The 25,291-nt window shown below is 43.3% G+C and overlaps 1 protein-coding gene across 3 annotated transcripts in view; it reads left to right on the top strand.

The window, feature by feature from the left end:
• The window catches only part of slit1a (slit homolog 1a (Drosophila)), an 88,374-nt gene extending 64,848 nt beyond the window's left edge, over positions 1 to 23,526 (top strand). The window contains exons 13-37 of one of the 3 annotated variants that reach the window (XM_087174887.1): positions 33 to 176; positions 1,663 to 1,826; positions 2,839 to 2,862; positions 5,747 to 5,891; positions 6,079 to 6,153; positions 6,246 to 6,389; positions 6,487 to 6,630; positions 6,735 to 6,901; positions 7,671 to 7,803; positions 9,988 to 10,056; positions 10,140 to 10,211; positions 10,336 to 10,407; positions 14,522 to 14,593; positions 15,780 to 15,943; positions 16,033 to 16,154; positions 16,282 to 16,379; positions 16,484 to 16,623; positions 16,907 to 17,000; positions 17,144 to 17,281; positions 17,387 to 17,615; positions 17,702 to 17,832; positions 17,929 to 18,122; positions 19,084 to 19,372; positions 19,792 to 20,003; positions 20,096 to 23,526. In XM_087174887.1, coding sequence (XP_087031013.1) covers positions 33 to 176; positions 1,663 to 1,826; positions 2,839 to 2,862; positions 5,747 to 5,891; positions 6,079 to 6,153; positions 6,246 to 6,389; positions 6,487 to 6,630; positions 6,735 to 6,901; positions 7,671 to 7,803; positions 9,988 to 10,056; positions 10,140 to 10,211; positions 10,336 to 10,407; positions 14,522 to 14,593; positions 15,780 to 15,943; positions 16,033 to 16,154; positions 16,282 to 16,379; positions 16,484 to 16,623; positions 16,907 to 17,000; positions 17,144 to 17,281; positions 17,387 to 17,615; positions 17,702 to 17,832; positions 17,929 to 18,122; positions 19,084 to 19,372; positions 19,792 to 20,003; positions 20,096 to 20,334 — 3,475 coding nt within the window. In that variant the 3' untranslated portion in view covers positions 20,335 to 23,526. Of the gene's footprint in view, positions 1 to 32; positions 177 to 1,662; positions 1,827 to 2,838; positions 2,863 to 5,746; positions 5,892 to 6,078; positions 6,154 to 6,245; positions 6,390 to 6,486; positions 6,631 to 6,734; positions 6,902 to 7,670; positions 7,804 to 9,987; positions 10,057 to 10,139; positions 10,212 to 10,335; positions 10,408 to 14,521; positions 14,594 to 15,779; positions 15,944 to 16,029; positions 16,155 to 16,281; positions 16,380 to 16,483; positions 16,624 to 16,906; positions 17,001 to 17,143; positions 17,282 to 17,386; positions 17,616 to 17,701; positions 17,833 to 17,928; positions 18,123 to 19,083; positions 19,373 to 19,791; positions 20,004 to 20,095 lie in introns of all 3 variants that reach the window. The other 2 variants (XM_023409402.2, XM_087174886.1) reach the window with 2 other exon arrangements.
• Positions 23,527 to 25,291: the final 1,765 nt, after the last annotated feature.

The following is a 25,291-nucleotide window of genomic DNA, read 5'->3' as shown; positions in this document are numbered from 1 at the left end:
CACCCCCGCACCCCTCTCTCCCCTTCTCTCAGGTTGCTGAATGCCAATAAGATTCACTGCGTTCGTGCCAATGCCTTCCAGGACCTGCAGAATCTCTCGCTGCTATCACTCTATGACAACAAGATCCAAACCCTCGCTAAGGGCACCTTCACTTCACTACGAGCCATACAGACCCTGTGAGTCAAACGCACACACACAGACGCACACAAACATGCTGCTGTACACGCTCTGACACATACTGAGCCGTCACCATAAAACATGAGCCAACACAGGAGTTGTTTACTCACAGGTCTGTGTAATAACACAGGAATGGAATCATGAGGTAGAGAGGGGAGTAAATCTATCATCTTCACAAACACGCGGACACACACAGCTTCTGCGGCCGGATCAAGATCAAAAACAGCACCCACTCTTTCCACCACTGTTACTCAGACTGCACCAATTCTCTCTAAATGAATGCCTCCTTTTTTTTTTGGTTCCAATAAACAAAGCAAACCACACGCTGTTATCAATGTGAGACCCCACACTGTGGCATCCACCATGTCTGAAACACACGGAAAGTTTTCAACATTGCCATCTATATATGCCAACACAAGATATACAGGACACCTGTTGAAGATGACGGATAGTCTTGCTCCTTGGCTCACACCACGCATGCACTCATATATAGAGGGCACTGGGTTTAAGGGTCTCAGTGTAAAAGAGGCTTCTTGTTTTGCCTGCATTGTGAAGACGGGGTAAAAATACATGCTGAGCCTTCCCACAGTCTCAGTCTACAAAGTGACTACATCATTTGGATGGCAGGACACACTCTTTAAAGTGAAGTAGGTTTGAGGGGGATACAGTTTAAGTTCAAAATGTCAATATCAATAAGAATATTTTACAATGTCTACGTCTATGTCTATACACCCAGTTGATGTTTTAGAGATGTTGATTCTATTTTTATGGTCATTCTGGATGCTGTATTATATTGGATTTTATTGCATTAATGAGAGGTGTTTCTAATGTTTTGTAAACCCCATTTATTGACAAAATATCAGACATCGTTTCTTTATATATAACACAAAATAACTCACCAGCAGCTCAACTATAGCCTCAATGATTACCATAAAGTTGACTGAGTGAATCAAACTATATGAAATGTGTGCAGAATTACATACGAAATAATCAAATTTATCAGATTATTGTGTTTTACTGTTATGAATTACATCATCCCAAACTCTAAATATATGTAAAGTAGCAAAATTTGGTGAGTGATATGGAGCTGCTCATCTAACTTTCAAGCAAATAAGAATATTTGTCAAACTATTCCTTTAACATGATAAGCTCACACCATTGTGATATGGTTGAACTTAAAATCAATAAACAATGATATTGAATTATCACCCAGCTCCGCACTGAATTTCACACTGCTGGTGTACACCTACAGAGACTTTGCCTTATGTTTCTATGGTTCCAGGTGAGAGTGTATTAAGTCTGTGGCCCTGATGTCTAAATATAAACATAGAACTTGTAATTTTCCCTTCTTGACCTTTATCCCATCAGTTTTCATGTGTGTTCCTTTTCCCTCTCTCATTCTTCCTTCCCTTTCTTCTTCTGTCCACCTCCCTTACTTTTTTCCCCCTTTTCTCCAATCCACCCCGACCCCTCTCTCCTCTCCAGTCACCTGGCCCAGAACCCATTTATTTGTGACTGTAATCTGAAGTGGCTGGCAGATTACCTACGCTCCAACCCCATTGAGACCAGCGGCGCCCGCTGTGCCAGCCCTCGCAGACTCGCAAACAAACGTATCGGACAGATCAAGAGCAAGAAATTCCGCTGCTCCGGTAGGCCGGTGGCTCAGTCTACACTGTCTCCAGATGTCTCCCTCTCACTTCTCTCTCGGACTGTCTATCTCTCAGACAGGCTTTGTTGTTTTTATTCCACTTGTCTCTCACCGCTCTTCTCTTACCTTCTCTCTTTTTCTCCACTGGGAGTGGCTTTTATTGTTCCCTCTACCTCATACCACATTTAATGAGTGATCATTCCTGGCAAAAGGTTTTATTCGGCCTATCATTTGCTGTGCCGGTGCTCCTCAATCAATATCTCCCCAGACAAACTTGGGGCCAAGGAGGGAGGGATCGTTCGCTGTTTCTCCATTTCCCCTCCGTGTTACCACATTGTGAGTCTGATTTCACATTCAAACCGCAGTGAGCTGAGGTCACCAGTCGAGGCTGGTGTAAGGGCTAGAGTTTCTGTACATGCCCACCATTCCTCTGCCCTCTACCAATCTCAGGCTCCTGTCCGTCACAGCCTCCATCTCCCCTCGCCCGATCATCGCTTTCTGTCTGTCAGGCTCAAGTTTCCCTCACGACCCCTCATCCCCTCACTCCTCTGTCCTGCCTAGCCAGGCCTCACCATCCCTACTCCCCTGCCCACTCTAGTGTTTATGCACTGTGCTACGCTGTCTGGCACTCTGCACTGCTGAGGTTTCACACTTCTTTATAGCCTCATTTGTTTGGCTAGACCTGGTGAAGAAGGCAGTCCATGTGTTTTTTCCTCTTTTTTTCCCCCTTTTTTGTCTTTTTCCTTCTTTCTTTTTTCTTTCTTTCTCACTGTCTCCCTCTTTCCCTCATGTCACTCTTCCTTAGCAACAGCCAAATATTTACCACCGATTTCTCTACATTGCCATGTACAGAGACAGCCCTATGCTTCTCCGGTTAACTGTCATGTACGTTGAGTCATGTGTTGTCATATATAAGCTCTATATATGACTGTTCTGAAGCATAGCGACACCGCAGCTATGCAGACCAGGCTGGTCTCACTGACATCCGTCCCTCTTTCTTTTCTCCATCACAGCCAAAGAGCAGTACTTCATCCCAGGTGAGTTGCTTGTAAATGTTCACACCTATCATTGCCTCCATCTTTTCTTTAATTATCCACCCGCAGCCATGTAGCGGCATCATGTTTTCCATTACCTTCATTTAAATACAACTCCCCAACAGGTTAAAGGATAATTGCAGTTTATTACAACTTGGGTCATATATTGTTATTTACCTAGTTAACTGATGAGAGCTGGGAGTGTGGGGAAAGAAAGACAAGCATACAGGTTTTAGACAAACCCACAGGTTGGCCGAAGTTATGTGGAAGTGAACATAAAAGACAATGGCAAAATTATTGTCCAAACTGCTTCTTGTTTACATCCATCACAGGTTACAAACCGGCGTCCTAGTTCAACTTTGACCCACCGTACTTTGTGCAAAGTCTTTCTGTACAATGACGGACTTAAGACCTGAGCTGTAATAAACTGCAATCATCTTTTAATGTGGGTGATGGTAGGATGAACTTCAGAGGAAATGGTCTGCACAGAAAGAAAAAACCCCATTATAGACATTTAAGAGTAAAATGAGTTGAAATTTGCGCACTGGTGGTATTTATGCTAATTGTGCCCATGAGTGACTGAACCTATGTGTGCATTTTAATGTGATATACGTGTGAGAGCTTCTGTTTCTCCTGAGCTCTGTTTTCCTTATAGTCTCAGCAAATAGAGTCAAAAGGACATGGCTCTTTGCTTTGGCATGAGCACAGACAGTCACTCACCAAGAGGGGCAGAAAAGGAGGGAGGGGGAGGGAAGGACAGAGGGGAAGGAAAGTGTGTCCTTTCTATCAGTAAAAGCTAAAGAAAATAAAGCCCACCAGAGGACCCAGATTCCTATCAGCGGACGTTTCCGGACCTCTTAACAAGAGCACTTCCAAGAAAATAACTAGGAGGAGCAGTGATGTGTGTCGAACTCTGTCTGTCTGTCTGTCTGTGTTAGTGTGTGTGTGTGTGTGCGCGCGTGTGTGTGTGTGTGTGTGTGGTGGAGACGCTCGTGTGATTCACATCTATGTCTGTGTGTCTGCGTACGTACGTGCGTGTGTGTGAATTAATGTGCCTTTGTGTGCTAAGCTGAGATAAAGCTCTACACTGGCTTAGAGAACAAATGGGAGTACTATGTAAGCAGAGGAAAGATCAAAGCCAAATGTGATTAATGAGAATTTCACCCTCCCTGAATGATAACAATAAAAGCCTCCACAATACACACATACACGCACTGAAAACACACAATCACTGACGGCACGGGAATTCCATAATACACTGATAATGAGGAACCAAGCTGCAGGGAATTATGAGAACTTCTACAACTCCAGCGATGAGTCATTTTGCGCCTCAGAGAGAGAGAGAAACCTCATCCTCTCCTCTGTATTTTCTCCGGTTTCGTTTAAATCTGCTGACAGTAAAAGTGTCGCCACCACGCATTTGTGACGACGATGATGACTCAGGCTCACGAATCTCCCCCGGCTCCTCTACATCCTCAAGATCAAAGTGCTGTGCTGTACTTTCATTGCTTCCGCTGGTGCAGGAAATGCCTTGTCCTGTTGTCTGGCATAGGGAAGGACAACTCCTTAATGAACTGCATTACTGTGTCTTTCTCCATGCTCCACTGAGCCACTCTGAGAGGTGGCACAGTTTCAGACAAAAAGTTTTTCACACAGTCAGCCAGAGGAAGCCTTTCCGTAAATTCACTCCTTCACTGTCCAACCATATTCTAATAAAGTCAGCGATGAGGGTTTGGGGTTAGGTTATGGTTTCACATGCCGTTCTATTTATTTGGACAGATTTTTGATACTCAGCCGTAGGATTTTGTCTTGGTTGTTTGAGGTTTTCCTGCTCATGATTGTGGTCTGGGTGCCCCACAGTGTCCCGCTGACGTCATCTCTGAACCTCAGGCAGAGAGGTGCACCGATGTGAGCGTGCAAAAATGAAAAAAAAGAAGAAGAAAAAACAGGACACAAAATGATATCCTGACAGAAAATGCAGAACTGTTCCCTCAAAATGGAACATATGCACACACACACAAGCTCTACACGCACATATGCACACATATATACACAAACAAATACAAACACAACGCACACACTCGCAGACACACACACATGTTCTAAGTGGATCCCAGTGCTGTTCCATTATTGAGCAGCCATGATGTAACTGGCAGCACGCTTTTTGGCACGTAACGTCTATTCATAGACAGAGGAGGTGCAGGAAAACGTCCCACACTCCCCCCTTGCTGCCTCATTCTTGCTCTTCCTCTGTCAGGACAGACGTCTCTCTGTGCCTCCGCCACCCACCTTCTATTTCTCCTTCATCTGTCTTCTTCACCTCCTTTCTCCCTTCTTCATTTCCGCATGCATTTACGTCCCTCATGCCCTCCTTTTTCTGTTTCCTCCTTCTCCTGCCCTTTGACTCCACCTGTCTACACACTCTTCCTGTGCATCGTTTCAACCACCATTCTCTCTCTCTCTCTCTCTCTCTCTCTCTCTCTTTCTCTGCTGCGCTGAAGCTGGCTGTCCAAATCCTCTTTGGCATCCCTATCTCAATCTCCCCTGCTGCTGTTCTTTTCATCCCACTGCTCCCCACTCTATCACCTCTCTAAAATAACTCACCCGCCCACCCTTCCATCCCCTCACCCTCACCCTCACCCATCTACGTATCTCTCCCCAATGAATGGTAGGAGAGCTGCAGGATGTTCTTCAGGGCGCCTCAGGTTAAAAATTAGCTAGGGAAGCTGCTTCTCGTGTCACAACAGGACAAACCACTGACATACAGCTGTGCTGGGAGCAGATGCGTGACTGAGAGCATCATGGGAAAGTGCGGCGCATGTGTTGTTATAGGGACGCAGTTGATGTCATTGCGTGTTATAAGAATGTGGCATTTTCTCCTGTTCAGGTACAGAGGACACTCGTCTGAGTAATGCCTGTAACAGTGACCCAGTGTGTCCGCCCAAGTGCCGCTGTGAGTCAAACGTGGTGGACTGCTCCAACCTGAAGCTCACCAAGATCCCTGAGCACATCCCTGCATCCACCACTGAACTGTAAGGAATCAAGAAAAAAAAGTATTTTGTTCTTCTTTAACAGGAAGAGAACCAGAGACAGTATGAAAAGAAATACAAATTGTGAACCAAGCAAATTCAAAAACTCACTGAATATTTAAAGAGCGCTATAAATTTGAATGGATTTATTCATTTGTAAGGTTCAACTTTTTCAACTTTTTCTCTCTAGCCGCCTCAACAACAATGAGATCACCACTCTGGAGGCAACTGGAGTTTTTAAGAACCTTTCCCAGCTGAAGAAAATGTAAATGAAACTTTCATTTTACTTTTTTTTACCACAAGTCATCATATTGATAGTTTAAATTAAATTCTCTGACATGCTTTTATTTCCCGCAGTAACCTCAGCAACAATAAGATCACAGAGATTGAGGATGGGGCGTTTGAAGGCGCATCGTCTGTCAATGAGCTTCATCTCACAGCCAATCAGATCGACTCGGTACGAAGTGGGATGTTCCGTGGCCTTGAGGGACTGCGGATGCTGTGAGTGATGCACAAACACGTACAATCACACACTCAGACATGTTGGCGTTTCTAAAAAACAAGATAATATCTCAGATTTCATTTCTTTTGTCTTTAGGATGCTGAGGAACAACAAGATCAGCTGTGTCCATAACGACAGTTTCACAGGGCTGCACAACGTCCGTCTGCTGTCTCTGTACGACAACCAGCTGACCACTATCACTCCCGGAGCCTTCGACACCCTGCAGACCCTCTCCACCCTGTGAGACCTGGAGACACACACGCACACACACATACACGCGCGCGCTCACCTTTAACTGTACATTTCAAATTTCAGTCTTCTGACAGTCTGTCACTTTCTCCCAGTAACCTCTTGGCCAACTACTTCAACTGCGACTGCCGGCTGGCGTGGCTCGGTGATTGGCTGAGGAGCAGGAAGATTGTGACAGGCAACCCTCGCTGCCAGCGTCCCGCCTTCCTCAAGGAGATCCCGCTACAGGACGTGGCTCTGCCTGACTTCCGCTGTGAGGAGGGTAGGTGGTACCAAGACACACAACTACCCCATCATGATTTGAGTCCACTTTTCTCTCGTATGTCCTTATTTAGACTGTTTGAAGTTTTGTTGCAGTTTTTCCACTTGAAAAGAAGTAATCTGACTCTTTGAAAGGAGATAAACATCTTCATTATAGTAGATGACCTCACTATGTGTGAAACTAAACTGTCGGGTTCTGACTGATGAGGATTTTCACACTGCACCGCGCTCCATGATATGTTATGAACAAGAGCTGCTTAAAGTGTCTGAGATGGTCTTAAATAATGACTGCTATTGTGCGACTCTTTTGTGTACTGAATAGATTGCTGCTCAGCAGTTCCTGAGCTTCTGGTCGATGCTGGGCTGAGTGGATCTATTGAGCTGTTTGCCTTATTGACCAGTCAGCCTATTTGCACCTGAATGAATGTTAGACTTGTCTTCAGGCCTCGGGCGGCTTCCATTCTTTGCTCTTGCTGGTCGATATTACATTAGTGAGGCTCTTCTCTCTCTGTCCTATTTTACTTTTCACATTTTTCACTTCCTCTTATTTCATTGTCTCAATGCCTCACCATCAGCTTGAAGGATTGTGCTGTTTGTGCACTGTCTTGCCTTTAGGTTTGTTCTGTCTTTCTATATTTTTTATTTATTTCTTTGCCAGGGACACCAGGTCTTCTTTTGGTTGTTCTCCAACGCTTTCCTACCCTCCTTATTATTCCTCTGTTCTCCTTCTCTCTGGTATATCTGACTCTTTCTCCTCCTTTTTTTCCCAGGCCAAGAGGAGTCAAGCTGTGTGCCCAGACCCCAGTGTCCCAGTGAATGTACTTGCCTGGAGACTGTAGTGCGCTGCAGTAACAAGCACCTCCACACACTGCCCAAAGGCATCCCCAGAAACGTGACTGAACTGTGAGTTCCTCAGCATTAATTATGCTAATTGCATTTATATCTGATCGGTTTGAGTTCCCGGTATTATTATTGTTCGTCTGTCTGGCTTTGATGGAGGCAGGTCTGGAAGGGAAACCAGGAAACTAAAGGAGACAATAAAAAAGTAGAGAGGAGCTTAGGATGTATGAAGGAGATAAGAGTTAGTGAAAACAGTGGAGGCATAAAGACAGATCTCATCATTTGGAGAAGAGGAAAGGAGTCAATAAACCCTGCAGTTATTCTCTCAGACATTCTTCTTCTGTGTTCCCTGCAGCCCTCAGGGCTAGCACTGATGTCACTCTCACACTCAGAGCCAAGGATCAGAGTGTGTGTTTGTGTGTATGTGTATGTGTGTGCATGTGTGTGCATGTGTGTGTTTGTGTGTGTTTGTGTGTGTGTGTGTTTGTGTGTGTGTGTGTGTGTGTGTGTGTGTGTGTGTGTGTGTGTGTGTTTGTGTCCGTGTGTGCGCGCACGCATATTTGTGTGACGGCCAAAAGCCTGTCCACGGGAGTATAGGGGAGCAAGAGGACATTTTAATGAGCAGTTTTCAATGGAAAGGGGAGGGAATGGAATAGGTCTGGAACTTTCCAATACTACTTCAAGTGGTTCAGACTAACTCACACACACACACTTGCACACACACATGCTGTGCAAGCCTTAAGGCCTGTCATTGTCCCAGCAGGTGTGACCAGGTGTGCCCCTCTGTTCTGGGCTTTCATCTAGTCATCTGGAGAGTTTTCTACTCCATCATTATCCAAAGTGTCCTCTACACCGTCATTACCTATCATTACATCTGAGCCCAAAGGCCCCCCCCCTTGATTACCAGCAACCCCCCCTGCCCTCCCCGCCCTGAGTGCAGTCAACAACAATAGTGGGAGAAAGCCCCTTTAGCTCTGCTCAGGGGAAGCAGGCCCTAAATCGGTCATTTATCAAGGTGACAGCCCTCTGGTAGCACTTTGTTTTGGCAGTCAGCACAGTGGTTGCAACCCTGCTGGCATGATGTCACATACATCAGTGTGTTAACACACACATGCATGAATGCACCCACAAGTGTTCAATCTATATCTCAGTCACTTCAAAAATTGGGGTGCCAGGTCACATTTAGGAATTGCTGCAAAACAGGAAATAAACAAAAATGTCACTGAATGTAATAAGGTGTCTTGACCCAATTATTCAGCCCCAGTAAAAGAGATGTATAACTAAGTATGTGTGTGGAATAGAAATGTTTATATAGCTTTCAAACTAACCTTGACCTCTAAGCTTGAGACACTGTTGTGTCAAGATAAAGAAGAAAGTAATTGAAGGAAAAACATTCAGCTGGTAAATGTAACAATTGAGATTAAATACGCTGCAACCGCATAGGAAAAAGTGTTCTGTCTGAAAAGTGTGACTGTGACCTGAAATAACAGCCTCCAGGTCTTCACCTAACCAGTTCACAGAGTAAAACTAATCTGCTGACAAAGAGAAGAATAAAGAAGTATCTTCCATCTTGAAATTAGTGTACATTTTACACCTACATAACATTTAATATAATGCAAATAAGAGAGAACATGAGCGAGTGAAGATATAGAGTTAATTTTGGTTGGTGACAGGGTGGGATTATCGATCTGTCTTTTATATACTGGTTGAATTGAAGTGAAAACCCGTATAGCACGTAACTGCTCAATAAAAATAAGTCTGACCAAATAATTCAATACATCCTGCAGCCCCTTCACAGTAAAAGCCCTAAGACTCAGTAAGCCTTTTACTGTGAAGCAGCTGCAGTTTGCATTAACATTCTTACACTACATGCACCTGCTTTCTGGCAGCTGTAGTTGCATTAAAATATAGAGAAATATAGATTTAAAAAAAAAATGCATTAAAACATGTATCATGTATGATGACTGTGGTTCAGAAAGTAAAGAGTGCTGCAACAACAGGTTTCTCATATTTAAAATGTTGTTGAATATATCGACATCCCAGTGGCTTGAATTTATAGCAGATGGTAAATACATTGCTGACAAAAATGTCATCATAAGGTCTACTGTTCATAGTGTTCTTGCAGTTATATAGTATTGTGAAAATATTATTGTATTCGAAGACTGTTCCAGGATGCACATCATATCATGATCTGAATGGATCATTTTATGTCTGCCAACTCGTTACTGTCTCCGTCTCTTTGTTCAGGTATTTGGATGGAAACCAGTTCAGTGTTGTGCCAAAGGAACTGTCAGCCTTCAAATACCTACAGCTGGTGTAAGTTTTTATCCGTCTTCTTCCTCTGTCTCACTGTGCAGAGCACCACAGTGAGCTTTCTTCTTTTTATATTTTCCTTTCAGAGATCTGAGCAACAACAAGATCAACTCTCTGACCAACTCGTCCTTCGCTAACATGAGCCAGCTCACCACCCTGTAAGTCCTGACCAGCCTCGGTTCCTCAGACCAAAGAGCGAGTATTTCCTTCTTGTGCTGACAGTAGGATGGAAACAGCTGAATTTACATAACACATACATATGTAATTATTTTTACATTGCAGAATCCTGAGCTACAACTCCCTGCGTTGTATCCCCAAAATGGCCTTCAGTGGACTGCACTCTCTCCGACTGCTGTGAGTTTATTTCATATTTTAAATGCAAGCATATATATGTACGTGTGTGTGTGTGTGTGTGTGTGTGTGTGTGTGTGTGTGTGTGTGTGTGTGTGTGTGTGTGTGTGTGTCGGTGGGTGCGTGTACTCATCTTTATATGTCAGTCTAGGGTTAAGTATTAAAATCCTATTTTTAATACATAATGTATCTTGCCAGCGATATGAGAGAGAGTTTCTCTTTTTTCTCATGCAAATCAAATGTTTGAAATGTTTTTCTGTTGTCACACAATTTCAAGAGAACGCTCAAAACAGCAACTTCATTGGGAACAATTGAAGTTATTTTGAAAGAAGAGTTCTAAAACAAGCGAGGACTCACTTTGAGACTAAATGAGTTATTAAGGAGGATATTTTTGCAGCTCGCACCAACTACAGAGACAGTGCAGCAGATGCTGAGAATCTTTGATTGACTCCAGAGGACAGAAACATAGTCTAAACAGTTATGACAGCTTATAAATTCATACTATCTCTCTCTCTCTCTGTCTCTCTCTGTCTCTCTCTCGCTCTCTCTCGTTCTCTCTCTCTCTCTCACTCACACACACACATACACACATACACACAGACACACAACCTCCGACCTATTTTCTCTGTATAAATGGCAGCCATGGGGGCAGCAGCAGTGTTGTTCCAGCTCCTACTGTACTCCTGCCCACACCTTGTCTTCAGACATCTGCACAGTCTGCCTGTTCACCTCTGAACACCCCGAGCTCATCACCGCTTCACCATCAGGGCCAAACATGCGCCCCCACAACCCACTGTACAAAATCACTCTGACACTGATTACCGGAGAAAGTTTGCCCCCGCTAACCATAATGGTTTTGACTCTGCCTCCGGGTTTTTATGAAGTTATGAAGTCTTTGATTGTGCACTCTCAGTGACCATGTGCTCCCCGTGGATGAATTGGTCTGCTAAATAACTGAGATGTAGAATATAAATGCGTTTGACAGATAGATGACGAAACCAGACCAATCTTTGGACCTGCATCCAAAGATACAGCAGCTGGATGCCTCACACTTTAACTCAAATGTACAGTTTAGTTCTGCCAGGGAGAAACAGAGACCAGGCCCAGCAGCACTCCTTATGAGATTATGTATGCATCTGTGTGTGTGTGTGTGTGTATGTGTGTGTGTGCGTGCGTGCACTGGTGCCTGTATTCATAGCCTACATGTTTGTCATTTACTGGCTTGGTGCCGGTTAGTATGTGTGTGGGAGTAGACGTATCGGCCCTCCATGTGTGCTCATAGCAGGCACACTTTTTACTACTGACAACAAAGCTTCAACAAAGCCTCTTTTTACAGCGGGATTCAACTAAAGCGCCCGATCATTACGAGACACAAAGCGTAAGGGCCCTTTTAGCGTGGAATGAGAGTGAAGCTCGGTCATCATTAGCTGATGCCGCCTCGCTAGCCCGGGCGCATTGCTTTGATCTCTAATGAAGCTGTGTCCGTTATTTCTGCTCTTACTCACTCACGCCACCTTTACTTCTAAAATATTCCCTGTGCAAGTGAGCTAGACGCCATGTGAGGCCCTCCCCCAGACACCACACACACACCATACAGGCTGCAAGCTACAAGCTCAGATACACACATACCCACACACACACACACACACACACACACACACACACACACACACACACACACACATATATATATATATATATACATACGTACACACACAGAATGTCTGGACTACCTTATTGTCTCAATCAGACAGCAACCCAAATGAAGCAGAAAACTTTGATGTCTTTACTGCTGGTGTGATCAATCATACGTCTCCCATTAAATGTCAATTGGTGCCATGGCTTTTTAAAAATTTTTTTTACTACGTAAGGTTGTGGGGGTGCAACAAACTGAAGCGACAATGAGCTCCTTTTAATAGTTTCAACTTTAAGACTCCACATTGGGTTCAAAGTTCAAAGTTGGAAGCTTCATAGAAACCACAGAGAGATGCCACAGCCGGCAACAAGTGGGGGAACACTCATGCGCACTCACACACACTGAGGTGCCAAAGCCTTTATAAAGCTGCACCTTTGGCTTTACAGAGCAGTAAAGAGGAGAAGAATCATTAACGCTCAGGGCTTCAAACAGACCATGGGTCTGAGCCTGGCATGGATGTGGTGTGGTTTGGTGCAAGCGTGTGTGTGTGTGTGTGTGTGTGTATGGGTGATGGTTGTGGTTTGAGCTGTAGATTAATAAGCTGCTAATTGGCCTGCTGGGTATTAAGTGTGAGGTAAGTGAGCTGAGACAGCGCTAGGGCGTGGCCCGCCAGGGTTTGAGTGGAAGGCTGTGAGAAAGAAAGTGATATGAAAGAGTGTGATTAAAAAAAAAGAAAGCAAAGCCTGCGACAAACAAAATCAAAAGAGACATATTCTCAAACTGCTGTTGGACACAGTGCTGTGAGAAAATGCCAAATCACATGATCCTCAACACAAGAGCTAAAGCAGAAACATGCAACTCAGAGGACTCACAGCATCAAAAAAACATTATTAAGCAGTTGCAGGTGACCAGGTCTGTGTAAAAACTGTGAACAAGTTCAGTTGGATGGCCTGTGCACTCTGCAGAACATATTTTCAGTTATAAAGCATCATTTCTGCCTGTCCAGAAACATCAAATGCAATTCCACTCTGAAAATTGTGCCAAGCCAGAGATAAGTTGACATAGGAAAGATTGAGTGATGTAACGATTTACAGCTGGAGAAAAGAAAAGTAAAAAGTCACAGAGAGACAGACTAGAGAGAAGGTTAGTAGGAGAGTGGATCAGGTTTCTTCCTGGAGACTCCCTGGCTCCTTTCTCCCATGAGATTTCTGCCGGGCTGGCACACTGCTGCTGGCTTCATGCCCTCAGTATCCTCACTGTTCTCCGACTACCACAAACCCAGCTACTCACTCTACACTAATAAGCATTCTCCCCTGTACTGACCAATTAACTTGTTGTCTCAGACGGTTACATTGTATATTTTCACTTTCGTACTCGAGCACAGCTCTGCTTCCTCAACACTGACCAGCTTCACGCTTTGTATCCTTTCAAACCCTGACTCTTTCACAGCTTGGTGGGAATTCACAGATCAAACAGAGAAGGAAGTGGGGTTTCAAAGTCTGTTTACACATCAGTTCTCTTCATCCAGGCATAGAGAGCAGATGTGTCATGTACCGGCACTGTGGACTGAGTTGTGGTAACATTAGCATGTGGTCAGCTGAGGGTTGGAGGTGGTAATGACCTGGTGGATTACAGCAGCCATCAGTCATCAAGCCATTAAGCCATGTTGGCTTGTCACCCTAGACAGAGGGCAGAGAACAATAAGGGAAATAGCAGTATCACAATATATGCACACAAACATTTATAAACTCGCCTATGTGCATATGCAAGCACGTAAATTTACCTTTTCGTCTGCACACACACAACATTACACAAATATTTTTCTCTGCCCTGCAAGTGGTGCAACTATGTTACCCCCCTCCCACTGTATCCTCGTTGGCCCTGCCAGCCAGACACACATAGAAACTTGACACCAGTCTTTTCCAGACTTACAGAGCCTCACATCTTTGCCAGCTGCACAAGGCTCAACCAGAAATACAAACCACCTACCACCCATTTAGGATGCCAACACAACACTGAAATACTCCTCTACACTTTCCCTGTTATTCTTGGTTTTAGTTGTCCGAAAACTAGCTGCAACATGTTGGACTGCAGCTATCATTTATTTTCATGATAGATTAATGTGCCAGTTATTTTTCTGATTCACTGTTTAAGTGGTAAAATGTTGGAAAAATGAACAAATGCTGATCAGTTTCCCAAGGTAACATTTTCAAATTGCTCATTTTGATTCAAAACCCAAAGATATTCAATACTGTGTCGTAAGAAAAGAGCAAATCCTCACGCTCGAGAAGCTGGAATGAACAAATGTTTTGCCTTTTTTGCTTTAAATGTGACTCACATGATTTACTGGTTATGAAAACAGTTGCTATTTAATTTTCAGTCAGTTGACTAACCAATAAAGTTTTTCTCTTACAATGAAATATGTTTGTGGTCGTTAATTTTTCTCTTTTTCTGTCGTTTCCTTCTTCCATCACTCCTAAGGTCTCTCCATGGCAACGAAGTCTCAGAGCTTCCTGATGGCATCTTCAACGATGTGGCCTCTCTCTCCCACTTGTAAGTAGTGACACACACACACACACACACACACACACACACACACACACACACACATACACACAACTGTATACCCAAGTGGCAGCCTATGTGATACCGTCTGCACTGAGTTTGTGAAGTCTAAACACACACACACACACACACACACACACACACACACACACACACACAAACACACAAACACACACACACTTTCAGGCACAGAGGGGGTCTGGTCAGACAGCCGGAGAGTGTGGCTCACAGTGGCCTGTCTGTAGTCCTCTTTGGTGGGCTCCACATGAGCCGAGCCCTCCCTTAATCAGCCACAGTCCTGTGGTTAAAGCAACACACAGACCCCTCTACTGTCTCATCTCCCTGTGACATCTCTGAATCATGCATGCACGTCCACTAACACACACGCACATTCTCCATGGTCTGTGGACTTCAGTATTTGTTTTGGTTTGTTTATTTATGTCTGTAATTTTGTGTGTGTTCGCCGGGTGTGTGGACTTGTGGTCATGTGTAAACCTACACACAAGTATCTTTGCCGTGTGCCCTCTGCTATCCAGCCTAGATATTCACATCATCCCTTGACAGTCACTAATCAATAGACCTATTGGTATCAGAGTCGGGGAGGAAGCAGGGGAGGATGAGAGAACTAAACAAAGACATTTTATGTAGAGCAGGACAGGAGTCGAGGCTGCATGAAAACAGGGTGGAGGAAAGGATGGAGGGGGAGCCATTGATCCACAGTCACAGTCAAGTGGCTTTCATGTTAGCAGATGTCAGGTGTCAGCTATTGGGCCGGCCTGAAAGATGAGCCTGTGCTCCAACGTAATGGAAAGGCATCGATTCAGGAGTGTTTGTGCATCCAGCAGGAGGACAGAGCACCATTGATTCACGACCACCATGACAGAAGAGGTTAAGAGTACCTTCTGTTCACACCTTTGCCTATAATTGAGAGGCTCTCCTCCAGATGATGTATGGCACAAAATGGCATTGAGCATTAAACTTTAAATCTGTTTTATTCTCAGAGACGCAGTGTTCTGGTTGTATAGTTCACCAAGTTGAATTTGCCATGGTTTGTTTTACACAAGGGTGTAGAGACACCTGCTGGTGAAAGGCTGTACTGCAGTGGCATAACCAGAATTTGACTATATATTGTTAAAAAGTATCATTGATAAGTTTATTTTCTCTGCTCTATCAGGGCGATTGGTGCCAACCCCTTATACTGTGACTGTCGCCTGCGCTGGTTATCTGACTGGGTGAAGACAGGCTACAAAGAGCCTGGAATCGCCCGCTGTGCTGGCCCACAGGGCATGGAGGGAAAACTGCTGCTCACCACACCTGCAAAGAAGTTTGAATGTACAGGTGAGTTATTGTGTCGTACATGAAATATAACCCCCCAGTAACACTAGTATTCACAATTGATTCTTATCGGTTTGACATTTCCCCAGGAGATGTGGACACTGCAGTGCTGGCCAAGTGTAACCCCTGTCTGTCCAGTCCCTGTCTGAACCAAGGCATCTGTCACAGCGACTTGGTGGAGATCTACAGGTGCAGCTGTCCTCCAGGATTCAAGGTCAGAGCTCCACAATGCTACCACCTCTTTCTGAATATCCACTTAAGTGTACTTCAGTGTAATGCAGCTCTTGAAATATGCATCATTTAATACAAAAAATGAACATTAACCCTGTTCTCTATTTCAGGGCAAGAATTGTGAGACAGCTCTGAACGCCTGTGTGAATAACCCATGTGCTAACGGAGGAACCTGCCAAGTGAATGAGAAAGAGGAGGGAGAATACAGGTGAGGAAGACTAGCTTTGAAATTAGTGCAATGAAGGACTGAAATCTTATTTGCCTCATAAAGAATTTGATGTGGTCACGTAATGAGAGTGTATGTTTTCACAGTTGCACATGTCCACTGGGCTTTGAGGGCCCAACTTGCCAAAGCAACATTGACGACTGCGAAGACAACGACTGTGAGAATGGAGCAACCTGCATCGATGGAGTCAACAACTACACTTGTTTTTGTCCCCCCTACTACACAGGTTCGTGCTAAGACTGATAAGACAAATTATCCAGCTTCTTTACGTGTGACAATATTTGTAGTGATTTTCTTTTTCTTTTACAAAAATTTTGAAATATGCATCTAGTTTTGTCTCAATCCATTTTATGCAATCTACTTTTCCGACTTGACAAGATCTTGGATAAAAAATTAAAAAAAAATAATCATCCTGTTATATAAATACAAAATGGCTGTCTTGTTTTGCTGGTTTTGCAGGATGGTTCTTGCTCTGTGTTGTGTAACGGTTTTTAAATTCTTCTGTGTAGGGGACATGTGTGAAGAAATGGAGGATGTGTGTGCCCCAGGACGGAGCCCCTGCCAACATCAGTCTACCTGCCTCATCACCTCCGCTGGACCCAAGTAAGACTTTGCTGCCAGTTTATCAGATTCAATGAAAAATAGCAATGCTATATATTGAAAAATAGATATTCTATACAGACTTGGAGGTACTGTAGCTTTGTCTGTGCTCAGCTTGATTCCAGTATTGTGTTTGTTTATTGCAGGTGTGTGTGCTCTCCTGGTTATGTTGGTGATGACTGCAGTGTAGACTATAATGACTGTGAGGAGCATCGCTGTCAGAATGGAGCTCAGTGTGTGGATGAGCTAAACGGATACTCCTGCGTCTGTCCTGAAGAATACAGGTGAAGAGAGCACAGATTTAACACACACGGGCTTTACTTACTTTTGGCTACTCTGCTTTACTAACATCATCTTCCCAAAAATAATCCCTGTCTTTCCTGTTACAGTGGTCAGCTGTGTGAGGTTCCCCCATCTCTACTGTCCCTGTGTGAGCTGGCTGACTGTCAGAACAATGCCCCATGTGTGGAGCGAGGTGGACGGGCCCTCTGCCAGTGTCCTCCAGAGTTTGGGGGGCCACGCTGCGAGAAGCTCGTCAGTGTCAACTTCATTGACAGAGACTCCTACTTACTGCTCTCTGACCTCAAGAACTGGCCTCAAGCTAACATCACCCTGCAGGTAATCACAGAGTTAATGTGTAAACAATGATTTTTATGTGTTGACTCTGCCTTTTTAAAGACTGAGTAAATATTTTCTCGCTGCAGGTGTCAACAGCTGAGGATAATGGAATTTTGCTGTACAATGGAGACAATGATCATATTGCAGTGGAGCTCTACCAAGGTCATGTCAAGGTCAGCTATGACCCCGGCAGCCAGCCAGGCCATGCCATCTACAGGTAAAGTGCCTTCAAAAGGCTCAACTTTACTGTCACTGCTGATTCCAGACTGTAGTGACTCTATCTCATGTCGTATCTCTGTTTTTCTTTTTCCAGTACTGAGACCATCAACGATGGCCAGTTCCACACAGTGGAGCTGGTGACCTTTGATCAGATGGTTAACCTGTCCATTGACGGGGGTCTCCCTACCACAATGGACAGCTTTGGGGCGGTGCGGCCCCTCAACGGGGAGGCTCCGCTATACGTGGGGGGTAGGGGCCCTCTCCAGAACACACCTCCCTCCTCTGCAGGCACTCTTATCTACTACACTACTGTCAATCACCCCCCCTCCCCCCTCGCTTTGTCACCACCGCAACCAACCCCTCCCCTTAACCATGCAACCCCGTCCTACCTCCACCCAAACCCTATCCTGCACCCGCACCATACTCACCTTCAGTCATGACTGTGTTTGCTAGTGGCCACGCATTGAAACAATACAAAAATGAGCATGGATCTCCCACTACACCTTATGCGCACATTTGTAATGAACAAGTAAGCTATTTCACCCCAACAGATAAAACATAAATCTCAAAAATGATAGATCATAACCTATAGTGAAAATACAACGCACCACTTTATCATTCCATAGCCCTATGTTTGTTACAGCACATTTTTTACAGTGTGCAAAGTACGCCCTCTAGTGATTACCCCAAAGAACTACCAGACACAGTCTTTAGATTTGTTTTGTATTTGCATGGACTTTGCTTGCACAAAATGCAACTGTATTTATTTGTAATGTATTTAGCCACTCTTGACAAAATTCAAAGTTCTAAAATTTAGCTGATTCATGACATAAACATTTACATTTGTTGTCGTGCAGCCCCAGTGTCAGGGCTGACGTGACAGTTTGCTCAGGAGTGGCTCAGAGTTTCTACAGTTTGTGTCAGTGCTGTGATGTGCTTTGTTGTGCTGTACTGTTCCTAGTTCATACACCACTACGGGAGACATTTCCCCCATACCTCTCTGCCTTTTGTTGTCCTCTCTTTCAAGGATGATGTGTCTTGTGGTGCAAATGCAAAATATCAATGTCAATATGAAAAAGAGTTGCTTATGTTAATTTGACAAACTGTATATGCACTGTTGGGACACATGTTTTTGAAAATTCCTTCCTCCATTACACTCATACCAGCCCTGTGTTAGCTGTCTGTTTGTGGTCTAGTATCCACGTCCTCACACGTATAAACATCATCTGTTTTCTCTCTCCTCCTCCAGGCATGCCAGTGGACGTACACTCGGGTGCTTTCCGTCTTTGGCAGCTCCAGAACGGTTCCAGTTTCCATGGCTGTATTCAGAACCTGTACATCAACAACGAACTCCAGGACTTCACCAAAACCCAGATGAAGCCTGGCGTGGTACCGGGCTGCGAGCCCTGCAAGAAGATCTACTGTGTACATGGCATCTGCCAGCCTGATGGGGTCCAGGGACCAGTGTGCCACTGCCAGCCAGGCTGGAGCGGGCCGCACTGTGACCAGCCTGCTACCAACCCCTGCCAGGGCAGCAAGTATGTTAGCAAATGGGATAGAATTTATATTGCACAGCAAAGATCTTACTGCCCATTGTCCTGCCATACAATGGAAGAAGTACTTGTGTCAACTCATCTACAGTGCTAGCTTTGCTTTGAGTGAACGCAGACTAATATTAGTTGGACGGGGCAGAGGCACGTGACTGAATACGAGGTAGTATTTACTTAAAGTGGAATGCACACATTGGGAAAAGTAATAACTAAATAAACCAACATGAGCGAGATTAAGCCGGTGAGAGCTTCTAAATGTCACACTTCTAAATTTGTTTGGTTAATTGTCCAGCCTTAGTAAATTTACTTATTTTGTATTTTTTGGTTTTAATTGGGAACCTTTTTCAGTGGCGCAAATCCAAGATACTGTTTTTTTTTTTTGATCAAGGCTTTTTATCTCTTACTAGGTGTGTCCATGGAAAGTGCATCCCACTGGATGCTCAGTCTTACCGCTGCGAGTGTGTGGAGGGTTACCGCGGTGCCCTTTGTAACCAGCAAGGGGAGCTGTTCAACCCCTGCCGTCGCTTGTCCTGCAAACATGGTCGCTGCCAGATCTCAGACACAGGAGATGCCTACTGTCACTGTGAAAGTGGCTACACCGGGGAACTTTGTGACACAGGTTGGTGTGCTCTACGTCATTCTTTAATCCTAAATAAATGAAGGGTAATATGTAGTAATTGCTCATGTCTGTTGGTGTTTTCTTGTTTCCAGAGTCTGAGTGCCGAGGGGAGCCTGTGCGAGACTTCTACCAGGTACAGCGAGGCTACGCCATCTGCCAGACAACACGTGTCGTCTCTTGGGTGGAGTGTACCGGAGCTTGTGACACGGGGGCCTGCTGCGCCAGCCAGCGAATGAAGCGCCGGAAATACACCTTTGAGTGCAGCGATGGAACCTCCTTCAGCGAGGAGGTGGAAAAGACCATCAAGTGTGGCTGCGTGGGCTGCATGTAGCACCATTCACTCACATTTCCTGCCGCTGCCACTGAGCAGAAGATAGAAAGGAAGGAAGCAAGAAAGGAAGGAAGTAAGGAAGAGAGAGGACTGGTGGAAAGCGAGGGAGGGAAAGAAAGAAAGAGAGAGATTATAAAGAATATATATAAAACCTCTATCTATATATTATGGACAACAATGTTTGTAAAATAGGACATTTCCTCCCCTTCCAAGGGTGTGTGACCTACAGTAACACAGAGAAAAAACATCATGAGCAACAATGTAGAAGTGACAACAACGGCAACAAAACCATTGTATCTGCAACATTGTTCCAAGGGGGTCCAGAGATTTCAAAGGTGTTGCATTCAGAGTGAGGCATCCCTCCAATCCAATTTACCCAGTGTGAATTCCCCATCCATCTGTGAGGCCTCTGACAGCCTAGCCACCATCTACAATCTTTACTTCGTGGAGGCAGTGAGGACAGTGGGGTCCAGCCTGGCTAAGAATGGCAGAAGAGAGGCACAGAACGACAAAAATAAGAGAAACAGAGGGATACAAAGAGAGCTGGACCGTTTGACTTGGCAAAGCTATCTTGAGTTGAGCTTGGCTGGGTTACCTGGACTGGGCTGGGTGTGGTTTGGGTTGAGTTAAAGTTGTTGTTGGTTTGGTGTAGCAATTTCTCTGCAAGGATACAGTCATCCATCCACACATGCACATGTAAAAGCGAACAAAGAAAAGGGTTAGAGCGTTAGAGTGTTAGAGCGGCACATAATCCAGTGCGGATGTCGTGGCTTCGAGGCCAGGTGATCTGGTGTCACAGTTGTTTGCTGTGAGGTACCGTAACATAGAAACTCCATAAAAATAGAGACTGCACTGACTAGCAGCACTGAAAATGACAGTCATACACCTCTCTGAAGTATATGATCACACATGCATGGCATACATACATTTACACACAGTCTTACCACTTGTAAAAGCGAGAGGGCTTTGTGTGGTGCAACTGTCTATTCTGTTCGTACAAGAAAACTAATCTGGTGCTGGCAGTGCCCAGTGGTTATCAGTCACCCAGCATGCATTGCCTCAGGGTTGGGATGATTTGCATAATCCCATCCCTTTTGAGCAGGAGGCCATTTAGCCCGGCTCCTCTTGATGCTTGCAGTATTAAACTTGTGCAAACTGTTGCATGTGTGGAGAAGAGTTTGCCAACAAATATGTAGAACTTCTTAATATCATTATAAATGTTATTACAAAACAAAAGGTTGCAGAATCATCTTCTGATTTTTGTTTTGTTGTGTCTAATTTCTCATATTGATTTGTTTTTATTTTTGTTATATTTTGTTTTTTGTTTTTTTTTCATGATGCAACCTAACTCCCTTAGCTGCCCCCCATCCCTCCCCAACAACCCTTTATATAGAAATGCCTAACAGATTCTAATATATATATATTTGTATTTCATTTTGGTATAGTATTTTTCTATGTTAAAGAGTAAGTCTGTTTCTGGAAGCTTTGGGACCGTTGGAAAGGCATTCAGTTGGTTCCCTTGGTGTTTTTATTTGTTGATCTCACTTGCTCCAACAAGGTAATTAATTACGTTAATTGGCCAAAAATACAGCAGCAGGTTGGCCTTGTTGTATAGGAGGCAGTATTGGTCTAGAAATATGTTTAATATTGTATATGTTGTCTTCCATGTGAATATTACATCTAATTCATGAGAGTCTGTGCTTTGTTTTTATTTATTTTATCTAAAGGCGTTTTCCTGTAGAAAGTCAAAAGGCATAAATGTTACTGACTTTCAAATATTTTCAAAAATTTCAAAAAGATGAAAAAAGGTAAAATAATGAATAAAAATAGCATAAAAATCTGTAAGGTATTTGTAACATCACTTAATGGCGAGTCACGACAGTGTTTTTCTTCTCTGTGGCTCAGACATTCCTCATTTGCTGCAGGAGCTGGGATTAAGACATGTCCCCTTCAAATTTACCTTGTAATTACCATACCACACTTAAAGGCTTCTGATTGTTTTCATGTTCTTTTTGTTGATGTGCTGGGTTGTATTTCTATCATTTTAATTTGAGAGTTGTTTGCCATAGAAGGAAGGTGTTTTTAGTTCAACAGAGTTACAAGTAGTCAAGCTCAACTGATCATAAGCTGCTGTCAAGCCAGAAGAAATAGGATGAAGTTGCCTCTGGACAATGATAATGTTAAAGGTATATCATCCTAGATCTGTTGGAATAGGCAACTGTGTGAAGCATAACATGCCTACTACTGACAGATAATAAATGAGAAAGGTCTGGACATTTCAATGTCTGTCAGTTCTGACTGGCTATCCACACAAAAAAAGAAGAAATGGTGCCAATTACAGTGAACACAACAGTCATACCTGAATGTATAAATGTGTATAGATAAATATGACCTATGCTTACTCATGAAGTGGTAACTTTTAGCTGTTATTTAGTTTCCAATGTAAGATATAGAAATCACATACTGTTGAATAAGTGACAGTCCATCAGGATGGCTTAATTTTTCTCCCTGCAGACTGGGACTGTGTTTATCCATTTTGCTGATCTAAATGTTCTAAAGTCTCTTTATAGTGTGAAAGGCTGCAGACTCAGGTCTCGGCTCAGTACAATGCCACGTCACAGAGCTCCTATTCATATTGCTACCCATGTTAACTTTGTTTTACATGCTGTTGATGTAATCCCAGTGGTGTACAATAACATTAAAAGAAGATCTCATAAAGGATACTGATGAACAGTCACTGTAATTCTTAGGCTTTGTGCCTCATAAAGGTGCATATTTAGTCGAATGTGGCTTTCTTTTCATGTCTCCTTTCCCTTCCTCTGCACTGATCTGTACTGGACTGGTGCATTCAACTTCCTGGTAGACATCTTAGTGGTGCTTGTGCTATATTGAGATGTAATTCAGTTATCTGGTCACATGACCAGAAACACAGATTTTCCATCATATGAACTGTATACATAAATATGTTATTGTAAACGACACAATGTCTCTGTTGTATTGAACTGGTGCAAAAACTTAAGAAATATCCCTGGTTGGGTTCTGTCTGTTTGCTTTTTTGGTTACAGGATTGATGGTGGGATTGAACTGAAAAACTCCCAAATAATGCTGAATGTATGTAGTGCCACCGACAAAATGTTTACCAAACCTCCACTCTTTTCATTAATTAAACTTAAATGTGTGTGCTTTTAAGAATGTGTTGTCTTGTTTTTTTTTCTTTTACATGATCTTTCTTGACTTTAAAGCCTAAAACTTTGAAATTAAGCTACCTCTTATGAACAGAAAGCTCCAGAACATCTACTAAATGGACCTTGTATGGGACCCCCGCCAAAATTGAACAAGTTGATGGCCAACTAGGGATTTACTACTTATTACTCCTGAGCACTGACTGATTTTTATCAAGAGAGGAGGAATCCAGTGAATTATGCTGTTTTCTTTTTGATTTTTGTACTATTTCAGGGAGAACTACAGCTATTCTGCAATAAGGTAAACAGATTCACTTCATCCAGCCAAAACAGAGCCCAGGCTCTCGCTTACTATATCGGGCCGTGAGTGATGACACCTGTGGGTATATTTGGAGGAAGAAAAATATTTCCTGTGGCTCATTTTTAAAGGCTTCTCATGACCTACTACAATGAGACAGACCAAGTCTTGTCTGCCTCCATGTAATTATCCACTCCCACACAAGAGTGACTGCTTTCCTTGTGGGTTTGACAATGCATGTTTCCACCTGAACCCACATGCCATCTCCTGCCTCATTCCTACAGGACCCTATCCTGACCCCATCAGGGATGGATGTGTCCCAGAAAACTACTACCCTGGAGGTAATAATGGTCCCACCAATAGTAGTAGACAGCAGGATTTTCCCCTTAGGTAAGATAAACAGGAAATACCTAATTAGATTTGACTCAAGGGCATAAGTTTCCATATGGACAGTAGGGACATGTCCCTACCAATATTTTGGGAGGACAGAATTATCCCTACCAATATTTGAGTGATGATTGATCAATGTTTGGAGTAAAGTCATATTAGATCATTCCAATATGCCTTCCAAGAGGCTACATCTCCAAGACAACCGATTTTATTATAACATTTGATTGACTGAAAGGGCAGGGGCTATCTGAAGTCTCAGGTCATGTGAAAGTATCACAGTGATACACAACATCAACAGAAAAATGTCAACTGTTGTTATTTAACCATGTTAGCTAACGTTAGCTAACAAGCTAACCCTGGCTTCTGTCTTCTGTAGGCTAACGTGCTAGCAGGAGTAAACATTAAATACTGAATATATCAAAGTATGAGTATAATTTCTGTCAAAAAATCCCATGAAAGTCTCACGATGAATACTATGTTTTTTTTTATGCCTTACTATACTATGACAATGTTATGCCTTACTATACGATGACATTTGTATGCCTTACTATATTATGATGTTTTTATGCCTTACTATATGGTGATTTATTTATGGGGCATGAAGATGCAGTGGTAAGAATTGTTGCCTCACAGGGAAAAAGTTAGGGGCTCGAACCCTGTCTTTTTTATACCTTACTAAATTATAACTTTTTTTATGATGTTTTGATGTCTTACTAGATTATGCCGTTTTTATCTTTTTGTAGCTTAATATATTAGGATGCTATTTTGACTTTTTGGGCCTTACTATACTATCACATTTTTATGACCTTTCATGTCATACTATACTATGACTTTTTATGCCATACTGTAATATGTCCTCTTCATGACATTTTGTGCCTTACTAGGCTATGCTATTTTGTGACTTTTAATGCCTCAGTATACTATGTTGTTTTTATGACTTTTTATACCATACTATATTATGACTGTTTTATGACTTATTGTGCCTTACTTTAGTATGCCGTTTTATAACTTTTTACGACTTACTATACTATGTGGTTTTTATGATTTTTTATGCATTATTATACTGTGATGTTTTTATGCCTTATTA

This window comes from Seriola lalandi, unplaced genomic scaffold (assembly GCF_002814215.2).
Source record: "Seriola lalandi dorsalis isolate HSWRI2012SDOR001 ecotype SW California unplaced genomic scaffold, Sedor1 jcf7180002054391, whole genome shotgun sequence".
NCBI lineage: Eukaryota > Metazoa > Chordata > Actinopteri > Carangiformes > Carangidae > Seriola > Seriola lalandi.
This window is presented reverse-complemented; position numbering and strand designations above follow the sequence as displayed.